The sequence below is a fragment of the Acomys russatus genome, chromosome 5 (genome assembly GCF_903995435.1).
Source record: "Acomys russatus chromosome 5, mAcoRus1.1, whole genome shotgun sequence".
Taxonomy (NCBI): domain Eukaryota; kingdom Metazoa; phylum Chordata; class Mammalia; order Rodentia; family Muridae; genus Acomys; species Acomys russatus.
This window is the reverse complement of record NC_067141.1, coordinates 28734236-28751970: the sequence shown is the minus strand read 5'-3', so window position 1 is coordinate 28751970 and position 17735 is coordinate 28734236. Positions and strand designations below refer to the sequence as shown.

The 17735-nt window shown below is 53.9% G+C and overlaps 1 protein-coding gene across 1 annotated transcript; it reads right to left on the bottom strand.

Annotated features, from left to right (window-relative positions):
• Nucleotides 1-1233: 1233 nt before the first annotated feature.
• On the bottom strand, nucleotides 1234-14898 carry Rasgrp2 (RAS guanyl releasing protein 2). The gene is made up of 16 exons (XM_051145976.1): nucleotides 14811-14898; nucleotides 14080-14182; nucleotides 13516-13578; nucleotides 13042-13173; nucleotides 12103-12253; nucleotides 11761-11934; nucleotides 11526-11642; nucleotides 10323-10604; nucleotides 9192-9269; nucleotides 8855-8977; nucleotides 8466-8581; nucleotides 3424-3565; nucleotides 3216-3252; nucleotides 2675-2851; nucleotides 1617-1679; nucleotides 1234-1478 (listed from the first exon to the last, which is right to left on the bottom strand). Exons 1-15 carry the CDS (start codon nucleotides 14881-14883, stop codon nucleotides 1621-1623), a joined length of 1827 nt encoding a protein of 608 aa, XP_051001933.1. The 5' UTR covers nucleotides 14884-14898; the 3' UTR covers nucleotides 1234-1478; nucleotides 1617-1620.
• Nucleotides 14899-17735: the final 2837 nt, after the last annotated feature.

Here is a 17735-nt window from a genome sequence, read left to right as displayed (position 1 = left end):
ACACTGGGAAGAAGCCAAGCTGGGACTCAGGGTGGGCTGGGGAGCCGACCAGGCTGCAGGGATGGAGGCAGCGGGAGGCAGGCTGGCAGTGCAGGAGCGAGCTGCTCTTCACAACACAATCGCCCGTCTGTTGTTATAGCAACTCAGCCCCCAAATCGTGAAACGGATATTACAGCCTCAAGAGGGGGGAAGGGCAGGAGGGGGCTGAGGACAGAAGGAAAGGCAGTGTAGGGGACTCGGTGAGGGACAGGGCTGAAGCTGATCCTCGTGACAGGACAGGAGAGTGAAGTGACCCAAAATAACAGGGGAAACGGAATCAAAAAGGTAGAGATGGGCAGGAACTGAGGGCTCTGAGACAGTGCATTCTCCAAGGGACCTGAGGCCATAGCCAGGTCTGCAGAATAGAGTGATATGCAGGTAGGGAGTTGGGGTGCTTCTTTTCAACCCCAAGTACAATCCAATGGCTGCTGTAGGGCATCCTGAAGTGTAGAGATCTGGGCATGTAGCTGTTCTCAGCATTGCTGCCTGGCACCTCCTGACACTAGGGGAAGCCTGGTCAGGTTCTAGATCCTTCAGGCAACCCCTAGAAACCACCCCCTTGTCCCAAAGCAGCCTTAGAAATGGCCTTGGCCTTCCTCGGTGGTGACACACACCCACCCACCCCCAAGTTCTCAGTGCTGCCAGCTCTGGAGGGAAAAGCAAGCTGGGTTAGGAGAGGCCTTCCGGAGCTGAGCAGGATCAATATGCATTTCCTCTGGAAGTCGCTGTCCTTCCGGCTGGCGGCAGCACCAGGCCAGGAGGCTGCATGACCAACGAGCTCAGTGCCCCCACCCTGAGACACACCAATCCCAGCCTCTGGCTGTCCCCATATCTCTCCGGGCTCTCTGCTCTGCCTCCACAGCTAGTACCCTCGGCTGCTCTCTCCCTCCTGCCAGGAGCACCCTGTCACTGGAGTATTCAACCAGGGCCTAAAAGGTTATCTGGAAAGCAGAGGATCTTGCTTATGGAGTGAAAACTCTAAGGCCCAGCAATTCCAGGGTGCCAAGACTCATTAGCGCCAAGGCCCAGATCCCCAAGATGCAGAACCGCCCCCCATTCTAGACCCCTCCCAAGAGTCTTGTGTTCTGAGGTTTTCAGCTTCCAAGGCCTCATCACCCCCGGGGTTCCAGATGCACAAGAGATTGCAACCTGTCCAACCTCTGACATTCTAGACCCCAACTGTGTAGTTAGAAGTTCAGCATCTGAGGATTTTAGGCCGATGGTCCAGGTTAATTATGCGGGCCTTTTTATTCCATCTGGAAAATACAAATATTCACAGGAGTCTGTACAACCTTAGGGACGCCAGCCCCGGCCCTGACCTCAGCGCATGCCACCCTCAGCCCCCACCCTCAGTCCCAGCCTCCTGCCCCGGAACCCCAGGCTCCCTGCTCTGCTCCAAGTCTTTTCTCCAAGGCAGGATGAGTCCTTGATAGTCACAGCTGGGAAGAGAAAACACAGAAGTTGTGAAGAAGACAATGCCTTCATCAAATGGCTCACCTGCCCAGCCCCACCCCTCATAAGCCACCCCAGCCTCTTGTGGGGGGACTCCGGTGGCGGCCTACAAAGGGAGGACTCACCATCTTATAAGTGGATATCAAACACTCCATCCTCCACTGCCTGTACCTCCTCTTCTCGGATCTCTGTGGAGAGGGATGGGAGTGTGTCTACAAACCCAGCCTTGGGTCCCTGTGACCTCAGCAGCCATCTCTGATCACAGGAAGCTCCCATTCCTTCCTCATCCTGGACTCAGACCCATCCTCCAAAAATCAATTCTCGGAATGACCAAATGACCCCATTTTTGAGGCTTAGTCTACATTTCTCTCTGCCGAAGCTTTTCCCACAGCCATGTCTCTGCTGGTGCAGTTTGCTTAAACGTCGATTTTGTGCATATTGCACAGTTTGGAGCCCAGCACATCTGAAGACTCGCTGCAAACGGTTTTCTCTTTTCTATTTTTGAAGACTTACTCCAACCCAACTGATTGTGGTCAAATTGCCTTGGACCTCAGCTTAACTGTCCTCGGGAAAATAATCATTTGACAAAATCATCATTCAGCAAGCTGATCAAAACCAACAAAGAGCCCCCAAGAGACCCACCAAGAGGTGGGTGGGGGAAGGGACTTTTTTTTTTTTTTTTTCAAGACAAGGTTTCTCTATTTAACAGTCTTGGCTGTCCTGGAACTCTCTTTGTAGACCAGGCTGGCCTCGAACTCACAGCGATCTGCCTGCCTCTGTTTCAGCTGGGATTAAAGGTGTGCACCACCACGCACAGCTAGGGGAAGGGACTTTACAGGCAAAAGGGGAAATGCAAATGACTCATGGAACCCCAATCCCCCTTAAAAAAACAGAAATACCACTGGGAACCAGAAGCTTCTTTAAAATTAGGGGGCACACTTTTAATCCTGGCACTTGGGAAGCAGAGCTGGTTAGGGCTGTATAGCAAGGCCCTGTCTCAAAAACTAAATTAAATTAGGGCCTCTCTATACCCCACCCTCAAAAAGTCAGGAGCTCTTTGGGCGCTTTCTGGCACTCTTACCTAGCCAACCCTTCTTTATAGTCCCACCAAAATAAGAGAATCGTGTCTGAGCCAGCCAGCCTCCTGGATAAGGTAGCAGGCCTTCCCCAGGGGCCCTCTTACCTGGGGGCCGGGAGCTGCGCCTGCCTGGGCGAGGCAAGGAGAAGCTGAAGGCCCGATGGTGGGTATGTGTGGGTGAGGGAGAGGGTGCGGAGCCCTCCAGGCTCACACTCTGGGCCCTGCGGCGGCATTCCACTGACAGGCGGTCTTTGCACTGTTTGTGGCAGTTCACACCACAAGCTGGGGAAGGGAGAAAGGGGAGCCCAGCAAGGGCCACCGGTCAGAAAGCTCTCCAGGGTTCCTCCATCCTGAGAAATCACCCCATCAAACTACAAGTCCCTCACCCCCACACCCAAGCTGCTTTCTTCGTGCTAATTTAATACCGGACTACACCCTCCCCAGAGTTTTCTTTTCCTAGGCAGCTTGCCTCACCACAGTCTTGTAAAAGATAACCCCCTCCTGTCAGTCAGGATGCCTCTCTGGTTACAGTGCACTTCACTTCCTGGAAATTGTGGCCATCAAAATAAAAATCCCTACCCCAACAGTAACTCTCCTCCCCAAACTTTGGTCTAGCAGCAAAGCAATTTGTTTCATCTTATCTTACCTCTGCATTTGAGGCCCTGCTTGTAGATGCCCAGGATCTGCAATACAGGAGGGAGCCATGCTTGGGGGTTAGGGTTTTATAGATGCAGAGAACAGGGCCTGGGGTCTCCGGCGGGACGAGACCAGCAGAAGGGCGGGGCATAGGCCGGTGGGACAGGACAGGGTGAGTGGATGGATGGCGCTGCAAGTCTGGGCAGCAGGACGCTCACCAGAGCTTTGCAGTGGCGGCAGGCGACCGGGCGTAGCGAGTTACTCTCCTGGAAGTTGTGTACGAAGCCCATGCGGCCTCCCAGCACCGAACTGGAGCGCAGGAAGTAGGAGACCATCTCTTCCCGGCTGATACAGCCATCCCTGGTGGGCGTGGGGACATCTCAGCTCCGGTCCTCCCCTGGGGCCAGGGTCAGCCTCCCCAATCCCATGGGCGGAGGAAAAAGGTCTCCACCCAGTTCGTGACTTTGAACCTTCGGTGCTGGCATCAAGAGGACACTTAGCATCTGCTACTAACTAGTGTGGGCTTGGCCAAGTCATTTCCCTAGGGTTTCCTCCTCAGGATCTCTCGAAGACGGGGTGTCAGCTAAAGAGGCTGGGCGTCCCCGGTTCCGGTTCTGCAGTGTGCTCTAATGCCACACCTCTACACCTTCAGTGCAACTAAGGACTGGGTTGGGGTGGGGTGACTCTGGAGAGAACTGAGCAGGTGCGCCTGTGATCCGGGGGGTTTCCTCCTGACCTCTGCATCCCAAGGGCCCCTTTTTATGTAGGAATGGATTTTAGACGCCAGAGTATGTGTTCTGGCATAGATCTCAGTTCAGAACCCAGCTCTCACTGGACATGGTGGTGCATGCCAGGTCTACACAGTGAGTTCCAGGATACCCAGGGCTACTTAGAAAGAAACTGTCTCAACACTCCCACCCCCAATAAAAAATCTCAGCTCTACTTCTCAGCCCTGTGACTTGGGGCTGGCTAATCTCCCTGGGCCTGAGCTTCCTTATATCTATATGGGCATATTCCAACTTCTTGTGCCTTATGTATTATTGAAAGTCAAAGGAGAAAATGTGGTGGGGGGTGGAAGGTAGTGGTGTGGCACATGCCTTTAATCACAGCACTTGAGAGGCAGAGGCAGGTTGGTCACTGTGAGTTCAAGGCCAGCCTGGTCTACAACTCTGGAGTCCAGGCCAGCCAGGACTGCACAGAGAAACCCTGTCTCAAAAACCCAAAAGACAGAGAGGGGGTGGGGGATGCGTACAAATGTTCAATGGCTAGGTAGATCCTCAGTCAGTTCTCTCTCTCTCTCTCTCTCTCTCTCTCTGTCTCTGTCTCTCTCTCTCTTAAACATCTTAATGAGAAATTCCTCCCTCCTCCCTGCTTTCTGTTTGCTTGTTTGTTTTTTGAGACAGACCCTCACTATATAGCTGTGGCTGGCCTGAAACTAACTATAGCTATGTTCCTGGCTGGGATGGAACTCACAGAGATCTGCCTGTCTCTGCATTGAGCCATCCTGCTTTGCTACTTTTTTGAGGCTTGGTCTTCTTTGGCTAAGGCCAACCTCAGACTTGCTATAGTAGCCAAGTCTGGCTTTGGACCCCTCATCCTTCTGCATCAGCCTCAGAATCTGGAATTAAGGCATGCGCCACCACACCCCACCCCTTCGTCACTTCTTGGTGGCTGTCACTTCCAGAGCTGGCTCTTATTTGAAACTTGATGTTCTGTGATGTTACAATAGAAAGTCTTCATCTTAATGGGACAACTGGTGATTTATAAAATAAATATTAAAATATAGACTTTATATGACATATGCAAACTGCATGAAAACATTCTTCTGGCATGAGACACAGATGAGCACATAAAATCATGAAAGTAAGATTTGAAAATCATTTTGTGACCTTGAGCAGAGGGCCTTTCTATATATATCATACAAATCCAAAATGCTATCAAAGAAAAGGTTGACAGATCAAACACACAACAGTTTAAAAAAAATTTATATGGAAAAAGACATCAGTGGCAGACAGGAAGAAAATATTTGCAAAACACACTCAATAGCAAAGGGTTAATATCCATTAGTACAGATTATAAAAATCAATGAGAAGAAGACACAGAAACCCAGCAGGATGACAGACAAAGAATATGAACAATTAACAGAAGAAATATAAGTGGCCAATAAACATATGAATAGATAGTCCGGGACTGGGTTGAAGAAATGCAAATTAACAAAGACACCATTTTCCAACTCAACTGGCAAAACCGTAGGGCTTATTATAGCCTTTGCTCTTGGCAAGGAGGTTGAGACACAGGCATTTGGGCACAGCAGATGGGGTGCAACCTGGTACAACCTATTCTGAGGTCAGGTTGGCAGTGTCTCTCTCCTAACTTAAAATGTGCACTGCTTTGGAGCCAGTGATCCCTCTTCTAGGAATCTCTACTCCCGAAATATTGGCCCAAGGGGTGGATAGGAAGACTTTCCCAGAGGCAGGGCAGATAATTACAGTTCTGGACCCACCTACAAGTACATCAGCTGGAAGAGGCACAGGTGAAGGGGAGCCAGCCACACGGTGCACTCCTCTATAGGACAACACAGTGTGGACACCAGAGCCCAGTGGCAGAGCGCTTGTCTGAAACATGTAAGCCCTAGTTCCCATTTCCAGAACCCTAAATAAATAAATGATAGATAGATAGATAAATGATAGATGATTGATAAATGGATGGATGGATGGATAGACAGATAGGCAGATGACAGATAGGTACATAGATACATAGATGATAGGTAGATAGGTAGGTAGATAGATAGATGATAGGTTATGACTCCACATGGAAAGACGTGTGTGATATAGCAGAAGGCAAACATGAAAGCAGGCCTAGTATACATAAGGTCCTGGGTTCAATACTCAGCAGAGAAAGAAACTAAAAAGTAGGCTGTGCTGGCCCATCCCTGGAGTCCCAGCAACTCTGGAAGCTAAGGCTATAAAGCCAGCTTGGGCTACATAGTAAGTTTCCAGCCAACTTAGGCTACAGTGAGACTTGGTCTCCAGAAAATAAATAAAACAATAATAATAACAACCAACAGGTTTTTGATGCATAGATTGATTTTGCAAGAGATAGAAATCTTCAAGTTCCAGAAACAGAGAGCTTCGGGAGCCAGGTGTGATGGCATGCAACTGTAAACCATTAATCATAGGAGCTCTGAAGATGCCAAGGCAAGAGAAGCAGGTCTTCACCACCACTCTCAGCTACACAGTGGGTTCCAGGCTGGCCTGGTCTACATAGCAAGTTCTAGAACAGCCAAGGCTACATAGGGGAGACCTTCTCTCAAACAAACAAAACCTTTAAAAAGGGGGGTGGGGATAATGAAGTCAAAAGAAGCAGTGAGCTGGGATGGGTCCTGAATTCAAAGGGAAGAGAGCTGGAGATGAGACCTAGGGCCGTGTGCGTGCTAAGCTGAGGCTCCTGGATCACAAAGGGCTGCAGAGCCGGGGGTGGTGGTGCACACCTTTAATCCCAGCTCTCAGGAAGCAGAGGCAGGCAGATCATTGTGAGGCCAGCCTGGTCTACAAAGTGAGTCCAGCAGGACACCCAAACAGCCAAAGCTACACAGAGAAACCCTATCTCAAAAAACAAAACAAAAAACAAAAAAAAAAGAAAGAAAAAAGAAAAGAAAAAAGGGCTGAATCCCACTGAAACAGCCCAGAAAGAACAAAAGAAACAACAAAAACCCACCCACCAAGAAGAAAACACAGCAGTTCGGCGGCAGTCTGGCAGAAGACACAAAGCCACCAGTGAGAGCAGCTCCACAAAATCTACATCAATTTTACATGGATGCCAAAAAGGATGGAAGCAGCCAGGCATGGTGGCATACACCTGCCATCCCAGCACTACGGAAAATAAGGAAGTCTGAGGCCAGCCTGAGCTAAATTATAAATTCAAGGTAGCCTAGGCTATGTAATGAGAAAAGGAACATTTGCTTACTTTTGGGATGGGAGTGTTGAGAAAGGTTTTCTTGCCGGGCATGGTGGCCCATGTCTTTAACCCCAGCACTTAGAGGCAGAGGCAGGCTGATTGCTGTGAGTTCGAGGCCAGCCTGGTCTACAAAGCGAGTCTAGGACAGCCAAGGCTACACAGAGAAACCCTGTCTCAAAAAACCGATAGAGAGAGAGAGAGAGAGAGAGAGAGAGAGAGAGAGAGAGTGTGTGTGTGTGTGTGTGTGTGTGTGTGTGTGTGTGTGTGTGTGTGTTTCTTGGTGTGGAACAGGTTGCCTTCAAATTCACATAGATCTATCTGCCTGCCTCTGCCCCACCACCAGCGCTGGGATTAAAGACTTGTTGTCATCACTGGCCTGCTTTTTGTTTTGTTTTGTTTTTTTAAACATTTGCTTAAACACTTTGTTAATTTATTTTACTACCTGGATTTTGTTCTTATCATAAATTTTTTGTAATGCAGGAACAATAATATATATTTTTTTAGACAGAGCCTCATGTAGCCCAGGCTAGCTTCAAATTTGCTATATAGTCAAAAAAGATGACGTGGAGCTCTCCTTTCCTGCTTCCACATGCCAGTGCTGCGATTCCAGGGGAGTGTCAGTCACTATGCCCCATCAATCAGTGCTCGAGATGAAGCCCAGGGAGGGCTTCACGCATGCAAGGCAGATGCTCTACCAACCAGGACACATTCCCAGCCCCCACACCACATGTTTTTGAAATACAGGTCACATTTAAAAATAAATCAACCTGGGGTGGACTGTAAATTTTGACTGGTTTTTGTCATCTCAGCAAAAATGGGGCATAAACATGGTTACAGACGGCACATTTAACCTGCTTCAGAGAACCAGATGTTTTTCCAAATTGTCAGCATATGAAATGTGGATAAGCAAGTGGGTGCTGCTAATTACGGCCTTTCTTATCTGTTCATTAAAGCTAGCTACCCAGGGGCTCGACTTTCCCACACTCTTGGCAGCTGTGAGCTTCACAAATAAAATAGTGTTCTCTTCACAAGGCTCAGGTGGGGCTCCCCCATCTGTCCAAACTAGCAAAGTAACACAAACCCTCTATGGACAGCAGCTTCCTCCCCCCCTAAAACATCACAGCCACGCAGGCAGCTTCCCAGGCAAGGCCTCGCCTAGCTCTCTGCGCGCGCGCACGCGCGCGCGCGCGCACACACACACACACACACACACACACACACACACACACGGAACTGGGGCCCAAGACGGAAGTGGGTTGGTGTGTTCCTTCTACCCCGCCCCCCAGGCCCTTGTCCTCCTCACTGGTTCTGATCCAGGTCCCCAAAGGCACTGAGATAAGGGAAGTTGCCCCGGATGATCTGAAACTCCTCCTGGGAGATGTGACCGTCTCCATCGACGTCAAAGTTCCGGAACACAGACTACAGAGGAACACACAAAGCCAGGAGGGAGAAAAATTAAAAGGAACCCCTTAGCCCAGTCCATGTTATGCAAAGTATCAGAGATGTCTCCCGACATTCCCTTTTAGTCCAGCCTCACCAGCCCATAATGCACTTCGCTGGCTAAGCTCTGTGCCTCCAGGGCACGATCAGATATGGCAGATATGGCAGATATGGCTCCCAGGGCAGGGTTCCGGAGAGACTAACTTCACACAGCCCCTACTTCCAGGTTTCCTCTCCCTCCAGGCCTCTCACCTCCACCATCTTCTCAATGTGCTCTGCCACCAGGGCTTGGTCCAGCTTAGGCTTGGGAACTGAGGTCCACTCTTCCAGGACAGGGGGCCGGGGAGGCGGGGTACAGCTGGTGGGGCTGGTTGGCTGTGGAAAGGGTTCGGTCTGAGCGAGAGCCAACATGGAAATGAACCCAAGGGTCCAGTAAATAGAAAGAGAGAGCCTGCCCAAAGGCACCCACTCCCACCCCCAGGATTCCACTGTCAAGCAAGCAGGTGGGTGTTGTGGATGGGGAACGTTCTATTTGTCCTTGCGCTCTGGGATCCTCCAGTACAAAGTAATGGGTGAAGAGCTCCCTTACCGATGACTTGGAACGTGGCTCTCGCTGCAGGGAAAGCTGGTACAGCTCATCCTCCGTCTGATACTGATCCAGGGACACCTGGGACACATAAGTCTCATCATATCCTCTGGTCGCTGCTCCCCTCTCACATAGGAGTCAGAAACGCAGGGTCACAGGACTACCAGTCTGACCAGAGCCTCATGTGAAAGCTAGACTCAGGACAAAGGCCAGCTTAGAAAACACCACAGCTGGCCGGGCATGGTGGCGCACACCTTTGATCCCAGCACTTGGGAGGCAGAGGCAGGTGGATCACTGTGAGTTTGAGGCCAGCCTGTTCTGCAAAGTAAGTCCAGGACAGCCAAGGCTACACAGAGGAAACCTCGGGTTGGGGGCCGGGGGGTAAACAAAAACAAAAACAGGGGCTGGAGAGATGGCTCAGAGGTTAAGAACACTGTCTGTTCTTCCAAAGGTCCTGAGTTCAATTCCCAGCAACCACATGGTGGCTCACAACCATCTATAATGAGATCTGGTGCCCTCTTCTGGCATGCTGGCACACATGGGGGCAGAATACTGTATGAATAATAAGTAAATAAAATATTAAAAAAAACAAACAAACAAAGACAAAAAACAAAAAACAAGCTAAGGTGTAGAGTCAGAACCTGGCCTAAAGACCTCTGTCCAAAACTGGGCATGGTCCCTGTGGCCCAAGCACTTTGGAGGCTCAAGCAAAGAGACCAGCCAAATTCCAACATTAGCCCAGACTCCCTTAGACTAGGTCTAAGTCAGCCGGGGCTACAGAGTGAGATCCTGTCTCAAAAACTAAATTAATAAATACTAAAAGAACTTCACTCAGGAGCGAGGACCATGTTATAAATTACCCATGTCACTCACCAAATCCAATACTTAGTCCTACGAATATAACCCACTGCCAGGAGCTCAACTCAGTGCCAAGGAGCCAGACCCAGCCTCAGACCAAGTCCATGAACCACACAGCAGGCCGAGATCAGACCCTAGGCCTGTGCCTCACCCCAACCTTGAAACCTACCTCACTGCAAGCCCAGAGCCTAAGCTAAACCTCAGTTCCTTGTTCAGAACCCAGCAAGCCCACAGCCACAGCAGATACAAATACATACATCGTGCCCAGCCCCTCACCGTGAGCAGACTCAGCAGGTCAGGGTTGGCTTGCACTGGTGGTCGCAGGCTGGTCACCATGGCCAACTCCTCCAGAATGCTGAACAGTTGCCTCATCTTGGCTCCATTGAGGCGGGTGCGACCTGGGTCCAGCCAATCAGGCAGAGCCAGCTGCAGAGCTACCAGATCCTTGAGGTGCACACCCAGGATAGGAAAGCGGAAGCCCACGCAGGCTGCCAGCCTGCGCCGGTAGTTACTGTAGTTGCCAGTGGCTGTCACTAGTTCTGTCAGACCTTCCCAGAGCTGGGGGTCAGAAAGGCAAGGTGTCACTCACACACACCACTCAACCATCCTGCCCCCTCAGCCCTGAAACTGTGGGAATGGATGAGAAGCAAGGTCAAGAATAGGCAAGAACATCAAATCCTCCCTTACTAGCTCCCAACACTGCTCTCTCAAACTCCAGGGGCCCAAGTTCATAGGTCATGAGTCCAAGAAAACAATTATGACCAGCAACAAGCATACGTCTACCCCAGGGCTAAACACAGGTTATCAACATTTAAACATGAGCCTATTGGCACATGCCTTTAATCCCAGCACTGGGGAAGAAGAGGCAGGCGGATCACTGTGAGTTCAAGGGCAGCCTGATCTACATAGTGAGTCAAGGACAGACAAGGCTACACAGAGAAACTCTGTCTCAGGGGGGAAAAAAAGGCACAGCCATGTTTGGTTTTGGTTTTTTGAGACAGGGTTGCTCTGTGTTAGCCTTAGCTGTCCTGGACTTGCTTTGTAGACCAGGCTGGCCTCGAACTTAGAGCGATCCGCCTGACTCTGCCTCCCGAGTGGTGGGACTAAAGGCGTGCACCACCATGCCCAGCCAGCCATGTTTTTTAAATTTCTGAATTAAAAAAAAAAAAAAAAAAAAAAAAAGATGGAGTAACAGAGGAAGACAATACATGTCAACCGCTGGTCCCCTGCATGCACTTTGCGCATACACATACACTGTACATACACTCATAAAATAAAATAAAAAGAAGCAATTAGCTTTGGGACCAAGCAGGCCTGGGGGCCCACCACTACCACTTGCACTGTACAGCTTAGAGCCCTTGCTCCCTCCTCCAAGCCTCAGTTTCCTCAACTGTCAGAAAAGAACAGTCACGCCCAGACCACAGCACTGTAGTGGGAAGGCAGCAACTGGGAATCACCGGCCCTTCCCACACCAGGCACCTTGATGGTCTCAGGGCTGACGTGGCTGTGGGTCTCCTTGAGGCGTGAGATGGAGCTGTGGCTCAGGCCTCCGACAACGGCCATTAGCGTGTTGAAGTTCTGCAGCTGCAGCAGCTTCTGAGAGGCAAACAGGGATGGGGGGGGGGGAGCAGCGTGTCACCCAGCAGCCCTTCTGGAGAGAAGGGGCGGGGCTTGATGGCCACAGGAAGGCCAGGCACACAGGGAAGGTGGGCACCTCTGCCACATGCACGAAGTGTGTGATGACCAGCGCCCGCTGCGTGGCTGTGGGCTTGCTGAGGATCATGAGCTGGACCCACTGAGAGACGCTGTTGAAGAGAGAGATGAATCTCTCCAGGACGGGATTGTCTACAGTACAGCCATGAGTCACAAAGCTGTGATAGTCCTGGAACTGGGGGTGGGTGGGGTTGGTCTGAGTACCCTGTGGGCCTCCCCCACCAGTGCTGGCCTCGCTCACCCTCCCACTGTCCTTTGATGGAGCCACCCAAGCATCCAGCATACCCCCAGAACTCCCTTCTCAGCCCATGCGGCACCCCAACCACAAGCCTTCAGGCCACACCAGGATCTTGCAGAAGGAGCGATACTCCAAGTAGGTGAGATGCTCTGCCAGCTCCATAGGCTCCAAGTGATCAAACAGCAGAGACATCTTGCGTTTTTTCTGTTCCACAGGGTTCCGCTGGGTCACCTGCCGCTTCCACTTGTAGGTGGGGCTGGGGGAGCAGGGGTAGTAAGCCCTGTGCTAAAGATGTCCCCCTTGCCTCCTGTGACCCCGCTCTCAACTCACACATGCCACTCAAACTGACTTGGGGCCCCAACCACAGGAGCCACCATCCTAAGCGCTACCGTCCCCAAGTCCCAACTCCGCATGTCCCCTTCACCACGCGTGCTCAACACACTGATGGACAACGTACTCTGTGCCAGGCGCTGCGCTAGGCGCTGGGGTACAGAGATGAGCAAGACACGGCTCCTGCCCTCGAGGAGCTCACAATCTACTGGGGGAGACAGACACAGAAACATGCCATCACCGAACAGTGGCACACATGTTCCCAGGGCTCTGGGCAGGAGCCTGCACAAAGCACCTCGGGGAAAACACACGGGAAAGAACGGCAAATTCTGCCCTGGAAGAGTGCACACTCTCACTGGGCAGGGACCTCACACCTGGGCGGAGTCTGGTGAGGATGGAAGAGACAGGGCAACACGAGCGAACACCATGGAGAGAGAGAGTGAGGAAGGATGCAGGACACAGACAACGGTGAGTAAACCCAAGTGTGTGGGATGCTGCGGGGCGGGCCGTGGGAGACAGGGCAGGAAGGTCAGGACAGCCTGACACCACAAAGGGCCTTAACAGCTTTGAAGGTGACAGGGAGCCATGGAAGGTTTTAAAGCAAGAGAATGACATGACCCTCACTCATTCAATTGTACAGACATTTATTAAGCACATCTGGTGTCGCATGCTCGGTGCCCCCCCCCCCGGGAGCTGCCCCCCGCCCCCACGCACACGCTCTCAATGTCGATGAGGCTGCTGTGCCTGCGGCTCCCTTCTTGGTCTAACAGGGCCTTCAACTCCTTGATCTGCTCAGCCAGCTCTGGGTTCAAGTCAAATTCCGCTGGGAACGCTGAGACCCAGTACCTGGTGGAGGAGGGGGCAGGCATAGTCAAGTCCCCTAAGGCAGCCTTTCCTTCCCCCACCATTCCCAAGCAGGCAACGGAAGGAACGGGGGAGGGGGGGGAGGGCTGTCTTCACCCCCGAAGAATGAGGCAAAGCATCTCAAAGTGCGTTCTGTTCCAGTACCCATCCCCACTTCACCTCACCCCACCCCACCCCAGTCCTCCCAGCTCTTACCTTCTCTACCCACAACCCCAATACACATCAGCAGACAACGAGGGCAGCTGCACCTGCCCAGCGTCCACTGGCAACCCCACATGGCGCTTGAGAATGGCAGCAAGCGCAGAGGCCAGGGCCCAGGCTCACCTGACCAGGTGACACGTTTTCACCTGTAGCGAGTTGGAGTTGTCCTTTCGGGATTGCTGATAGGTAAAGGAGAGTTAAGGACAACAGAAAGGAACCTAAGGCTACTAAGGGAGGCAGAGGGCGGGATCTAGGCTCTGGGGCTTGGGATGCTTTGAACTCCAGGCAAAGCCTGGCTGGGTTCCAGGAGAATGCAGAGGGTGAGAAATGAACTCTATCATTGCCACCACAGACGGAGGGAAGTAGAGGGCTGGACTCCCCCCATAGGTGAAAAGGAGGGCCTGGCCTCAGAGAAGGCAAAGGGGAGGGGGGAGGGCAGGGGGTGGGGGGGCAGAGCAGGGGCCGATCCAGGACCGTAGAGGGGAGTGAGGACAAGGCCTAGGTCACAGAAGAGTCTAAGTCCTCAGCTAAGGACAGGGCAACACCTAGGCCATAGAAGGAGACTAGACAGTGTCTGAATTGTGCGATCTAGGCAGGGCCTGCACTCCAGGCTCTAAGACCCTGAACAAGCAAAGCAGCAGAATGGGCTCATAGACCCGACAACCCGGCCTGAGCCACCAAGGATATAAGTGGAGCAGTTTCGCTGCCAGCTGAGAAGAAGGTATGTACCAGGGGTGCATCATGAGAAACATGCGCACTAGCTGTGGATCTCGCACCTTTCCGGAGTCATCTGCTCCAAAAGTCAGAGGGAAGCAGGCTGACTCTTGGTCCGGAGGCTCAGATGCCTAAGCCTAGTCTGCAGTCTGGTGTCAGGTGCCTGGGTCTGCACTCCCGACCCTGCCCACCTACTGCTTTTCCCAGCACTACAGAGCCAAGAGTTAAAGTTGAGAAAGAAGTCTGGGTGGGCCAAGGTGCGGTACAGCAGGATCCAGGAGCTGGGTGGAGGAGGGGAGCTTCGAGGGAGCCCATGATCCGGAGGGGAACCAGCTGGGCGGAAGGAGCCTGGGTTCCCCAGGGTCAAGAATCCAGAGGTCATTTCCTGAGTGCTGGGGGAAGGGGCACCCCTTTCACCAGATAAACCAACCCCCATCTGCCGGAAACAGTTCCCAGGCTAGAGATAGAGAGTTCCTCCGGATCCCCCAAAGAGACAGATAATGCCCCTCCCAGGACAGAGTTGGGACCCCGGAGCCCCCCTTCCCTGCCTTCTGGTTAAGGGGTACATTTGGGCACCTCTCTGCAAAAAAAGAGAGGCTTTCGTTAGGTACACTGCAGAACAGAAGCCTGGATGGGTCCTGGCCAGGGATCTGGTTCAGGCTTGGGCTAGGTGTGACCCTCGTGCTGTGCTGCATGCAACTCACCAAAGGCTTCGATGCAACCTCGGAGCAGCTCCTCCACCGTGCAACCTTTGTCCAGGTCCAGAGTGTTCGCCATGGCCGCCGGTGCCGGTGGGCTGGACCCAAGCTACGCTCAGAGAGCCTTTCACGGCCCGAATGCGACCCCTATCCTGGGAGAAGTAAAGTGGGAGTCAGTGGAGGCGCCCGGGATTGGGGGGTGGAGGGGAGGCGGTGGCGGGGCGCGCAGGAACGGGGCGGAGCGGGCACGCCCCCTGCTGGGCATGGGCGGAGTTGCCTGCTGCTACCACTCCCGGGGTTAAACGGTCTTGCCCCGAGATGGTGCAACCCGCTAGTTGGGAAATGGACTAGCCGAGAGGCTTCCGGCCCACCCGCCGAGTCGCGGAAGGGTAGAAGGACTCTACAAGAATAAGAGACGAGCTCGGATTCCAGGGGTTAGTTGGTGCCCCAAGCTTCCTGACGGGCCCTCCATTCCTTGGGTTTGCTCCTCACAGGCACCTGCAGCACCCCGCAGCTTGACGCTGCTCTTCTCCCGCTTCCCCTCCCTTCACAGCCTCCCTTCCCCCGCAGGGTTATTTTGGGAACCCAGTGCCTGAGGGGACCTCAGAGGAATTTCTCCCTGGGATGGAAGGAGGGAGGAGGGAACCCAGGCGTCCTGCCTATTTCGCCCCCTCCTGGGCTCCCCGAGTGGGAGGCGGGGCCGTAGCATCCCCCAGGGAACTGCCCTTGGGGAGGAGGGCTGGAGAAAAGAACAACATTCCTGGGGCGGGGAGGGGGGAGCATGAGAGTGGAGGTAACCCACTGCGGTTAGGAGGGTCAGTGAGAAGCCAGAGCCTGGGAATCGCGGGATCCCTACCCACAAGTACGAAGGTCCAAGGAGTCCCGGCTCACCCCTTCCGGAATTATCATATATCTCCCCAGCCCGGGCTCCTGACCCCCCACCCACCCTGCGGCATAGTTAAATTGTGCGTGAGAGCACCAAGTAGGATGCCCAGAAGGGGCCGCCAGCGCCATAGGGGTGACCATGGCCTGCATGACACCATTAGTAACCCTAGTCACTGTAAGCACCCATGCAAGCACAAACACCTATTCTCGAGACGAGTTATTTGCCGGAGGCCAATGACCTACATTAAGTGCAAGAAGACCCTTTTCACACACAACAGGATCACAGACACTCACCTCCGGTCCTGTCACACACAATGGCACCCACATCCCATGCACATCTGCAATGAAAATCTTCAGCCACACGTACCCAGGTTTTTTACCCCACAATGCAAACCCAAACGCAGTTTGCCTCGACCTTCTGTTCACTTGAACCAGCCCAGCCTCTGATCTCTCAGCTACAGTAGCTCTGACATCTGTACACGTGTGCACACACGCAAAGTCAGTGCATCTCCACGCATGTACACTCCCACACATACCCCCATGGTTGCGCACACACCCATTCTGCCGCCCCTCCCCCCTTCAACCATGCTCCAGGGCACGCAGCCCCAGCGCCGGGCTACCGGGGGTTCCTCACACTCCTGGACCTTGCCAGAGCTTTGCCCCTCCCGAAGACTTCTCAGAATCGTGCCCTCCTGACTCCGTTGCTTCCTTGCCCGGTGACCTTGAGAATCTTTTGGCCTCTCTGAACCTCAATTTTCCCATCTGTCAAATGGGGACTTGCAGGGAAGGGCCTGGTAGAGGTGTGTCGGGCGAGGACCGGTGTGCCACGGACGCCACCCTCCCCCGGATGGTTCTAACAGTCTTAGCCTCTCCGCAAGATCTGTCCTACCCAGGACCGGGTCCGCAGATTCTTCACCCACCCGCAATCCTCGCCCGCCTGCCCCTAGGAGCTCCCTAGGGGCCGCGCCCTCTGTGTCCCACGCCCCGCCCGCGCGCGCGCGCGCGCGCTCACTCACTCTTGGGACCCGCAGCGCGGAGCCCGCACCCTGCCCGGCCCGCGCCACCTCCGTGCGCTCCCGCCCGCCGGCCTCGCTGCGGCTGTGGCTCCCGCCCGCTCTCCGCGCCGCTGCCCAGCGCCCCTGCGCCCCGCCCCCTCCCCGCCCCTGCGCCCCGCGCCGTGCCTCTTCCACCGGGGACTCCCCCTCTCGCCCCGAGCGCGCGGGGCCCTGCAGCAGCTTAACCCTTCCCCTGCCGCCCCAGAGCGCGTGGCCGCGGGCGGGGGGCTGCGACACTGGTATCGCGGGGACCGCGGGCGGCAGCCCTCCCCCACCGCGACACCCCCGGGTTCTGCGCCCCGCCTGGGTGTCGAACGGAGGAAGCCGGGAGGGGCAGGAAGCGGACTGCGGTGGGGAAGGGGCGCCCCGCCCAGCCCCCCGGCCCGGGTTCCTGTTTTCGAGACAAACCGTTCCCACGGGGTTCACCCAGCCAGGGCCCGGGCGTCTTCCTGCGGGTGGTGGAGGCCCAGGCCTGGTGGAGGTCCCGGGCGTGGGGCTGCGGGTCCCTGCAATGGTCTGGGGGAGGGGCTGGGACAAAATGCGAGCTGGTTTTGGTCGAGTGAGGAATGAATGAATGAACACTCGGCTCCCAGGGGACAGAGGCTCGATGTTTAGAGATGGGGCAAGGGGCACCCCACTGAGGCAGAGGGAAAGGGACATCTACAAATTGGGTAGGTTCTCTGCAGCTTCCAAACTGGAGACCTGAATGCTTGGGCCCAATCGAGGAGGAACTCGGGAGGGGCAGCCACAAGCAGTTGGGGTCCCTCACAAGCTGGCCTGGGAATAGGTAACAGTTTCCGGCCGCTTAGACTCACTGTAAAACCCGGGGCCCCAAAACCCCTTCCGAGGATTGCCCCTCCTTGTCTTGGGCGAGGGAGGCAGGACCTCCTCTGCACTTCAGTCCCAGTAATGTGAGGCTCAGAACTGGCCCCTTATAGACTTAAATTTCTCTAGAATCGGGAGTATGCTACCGGCCTCGCCTAAACGGTCT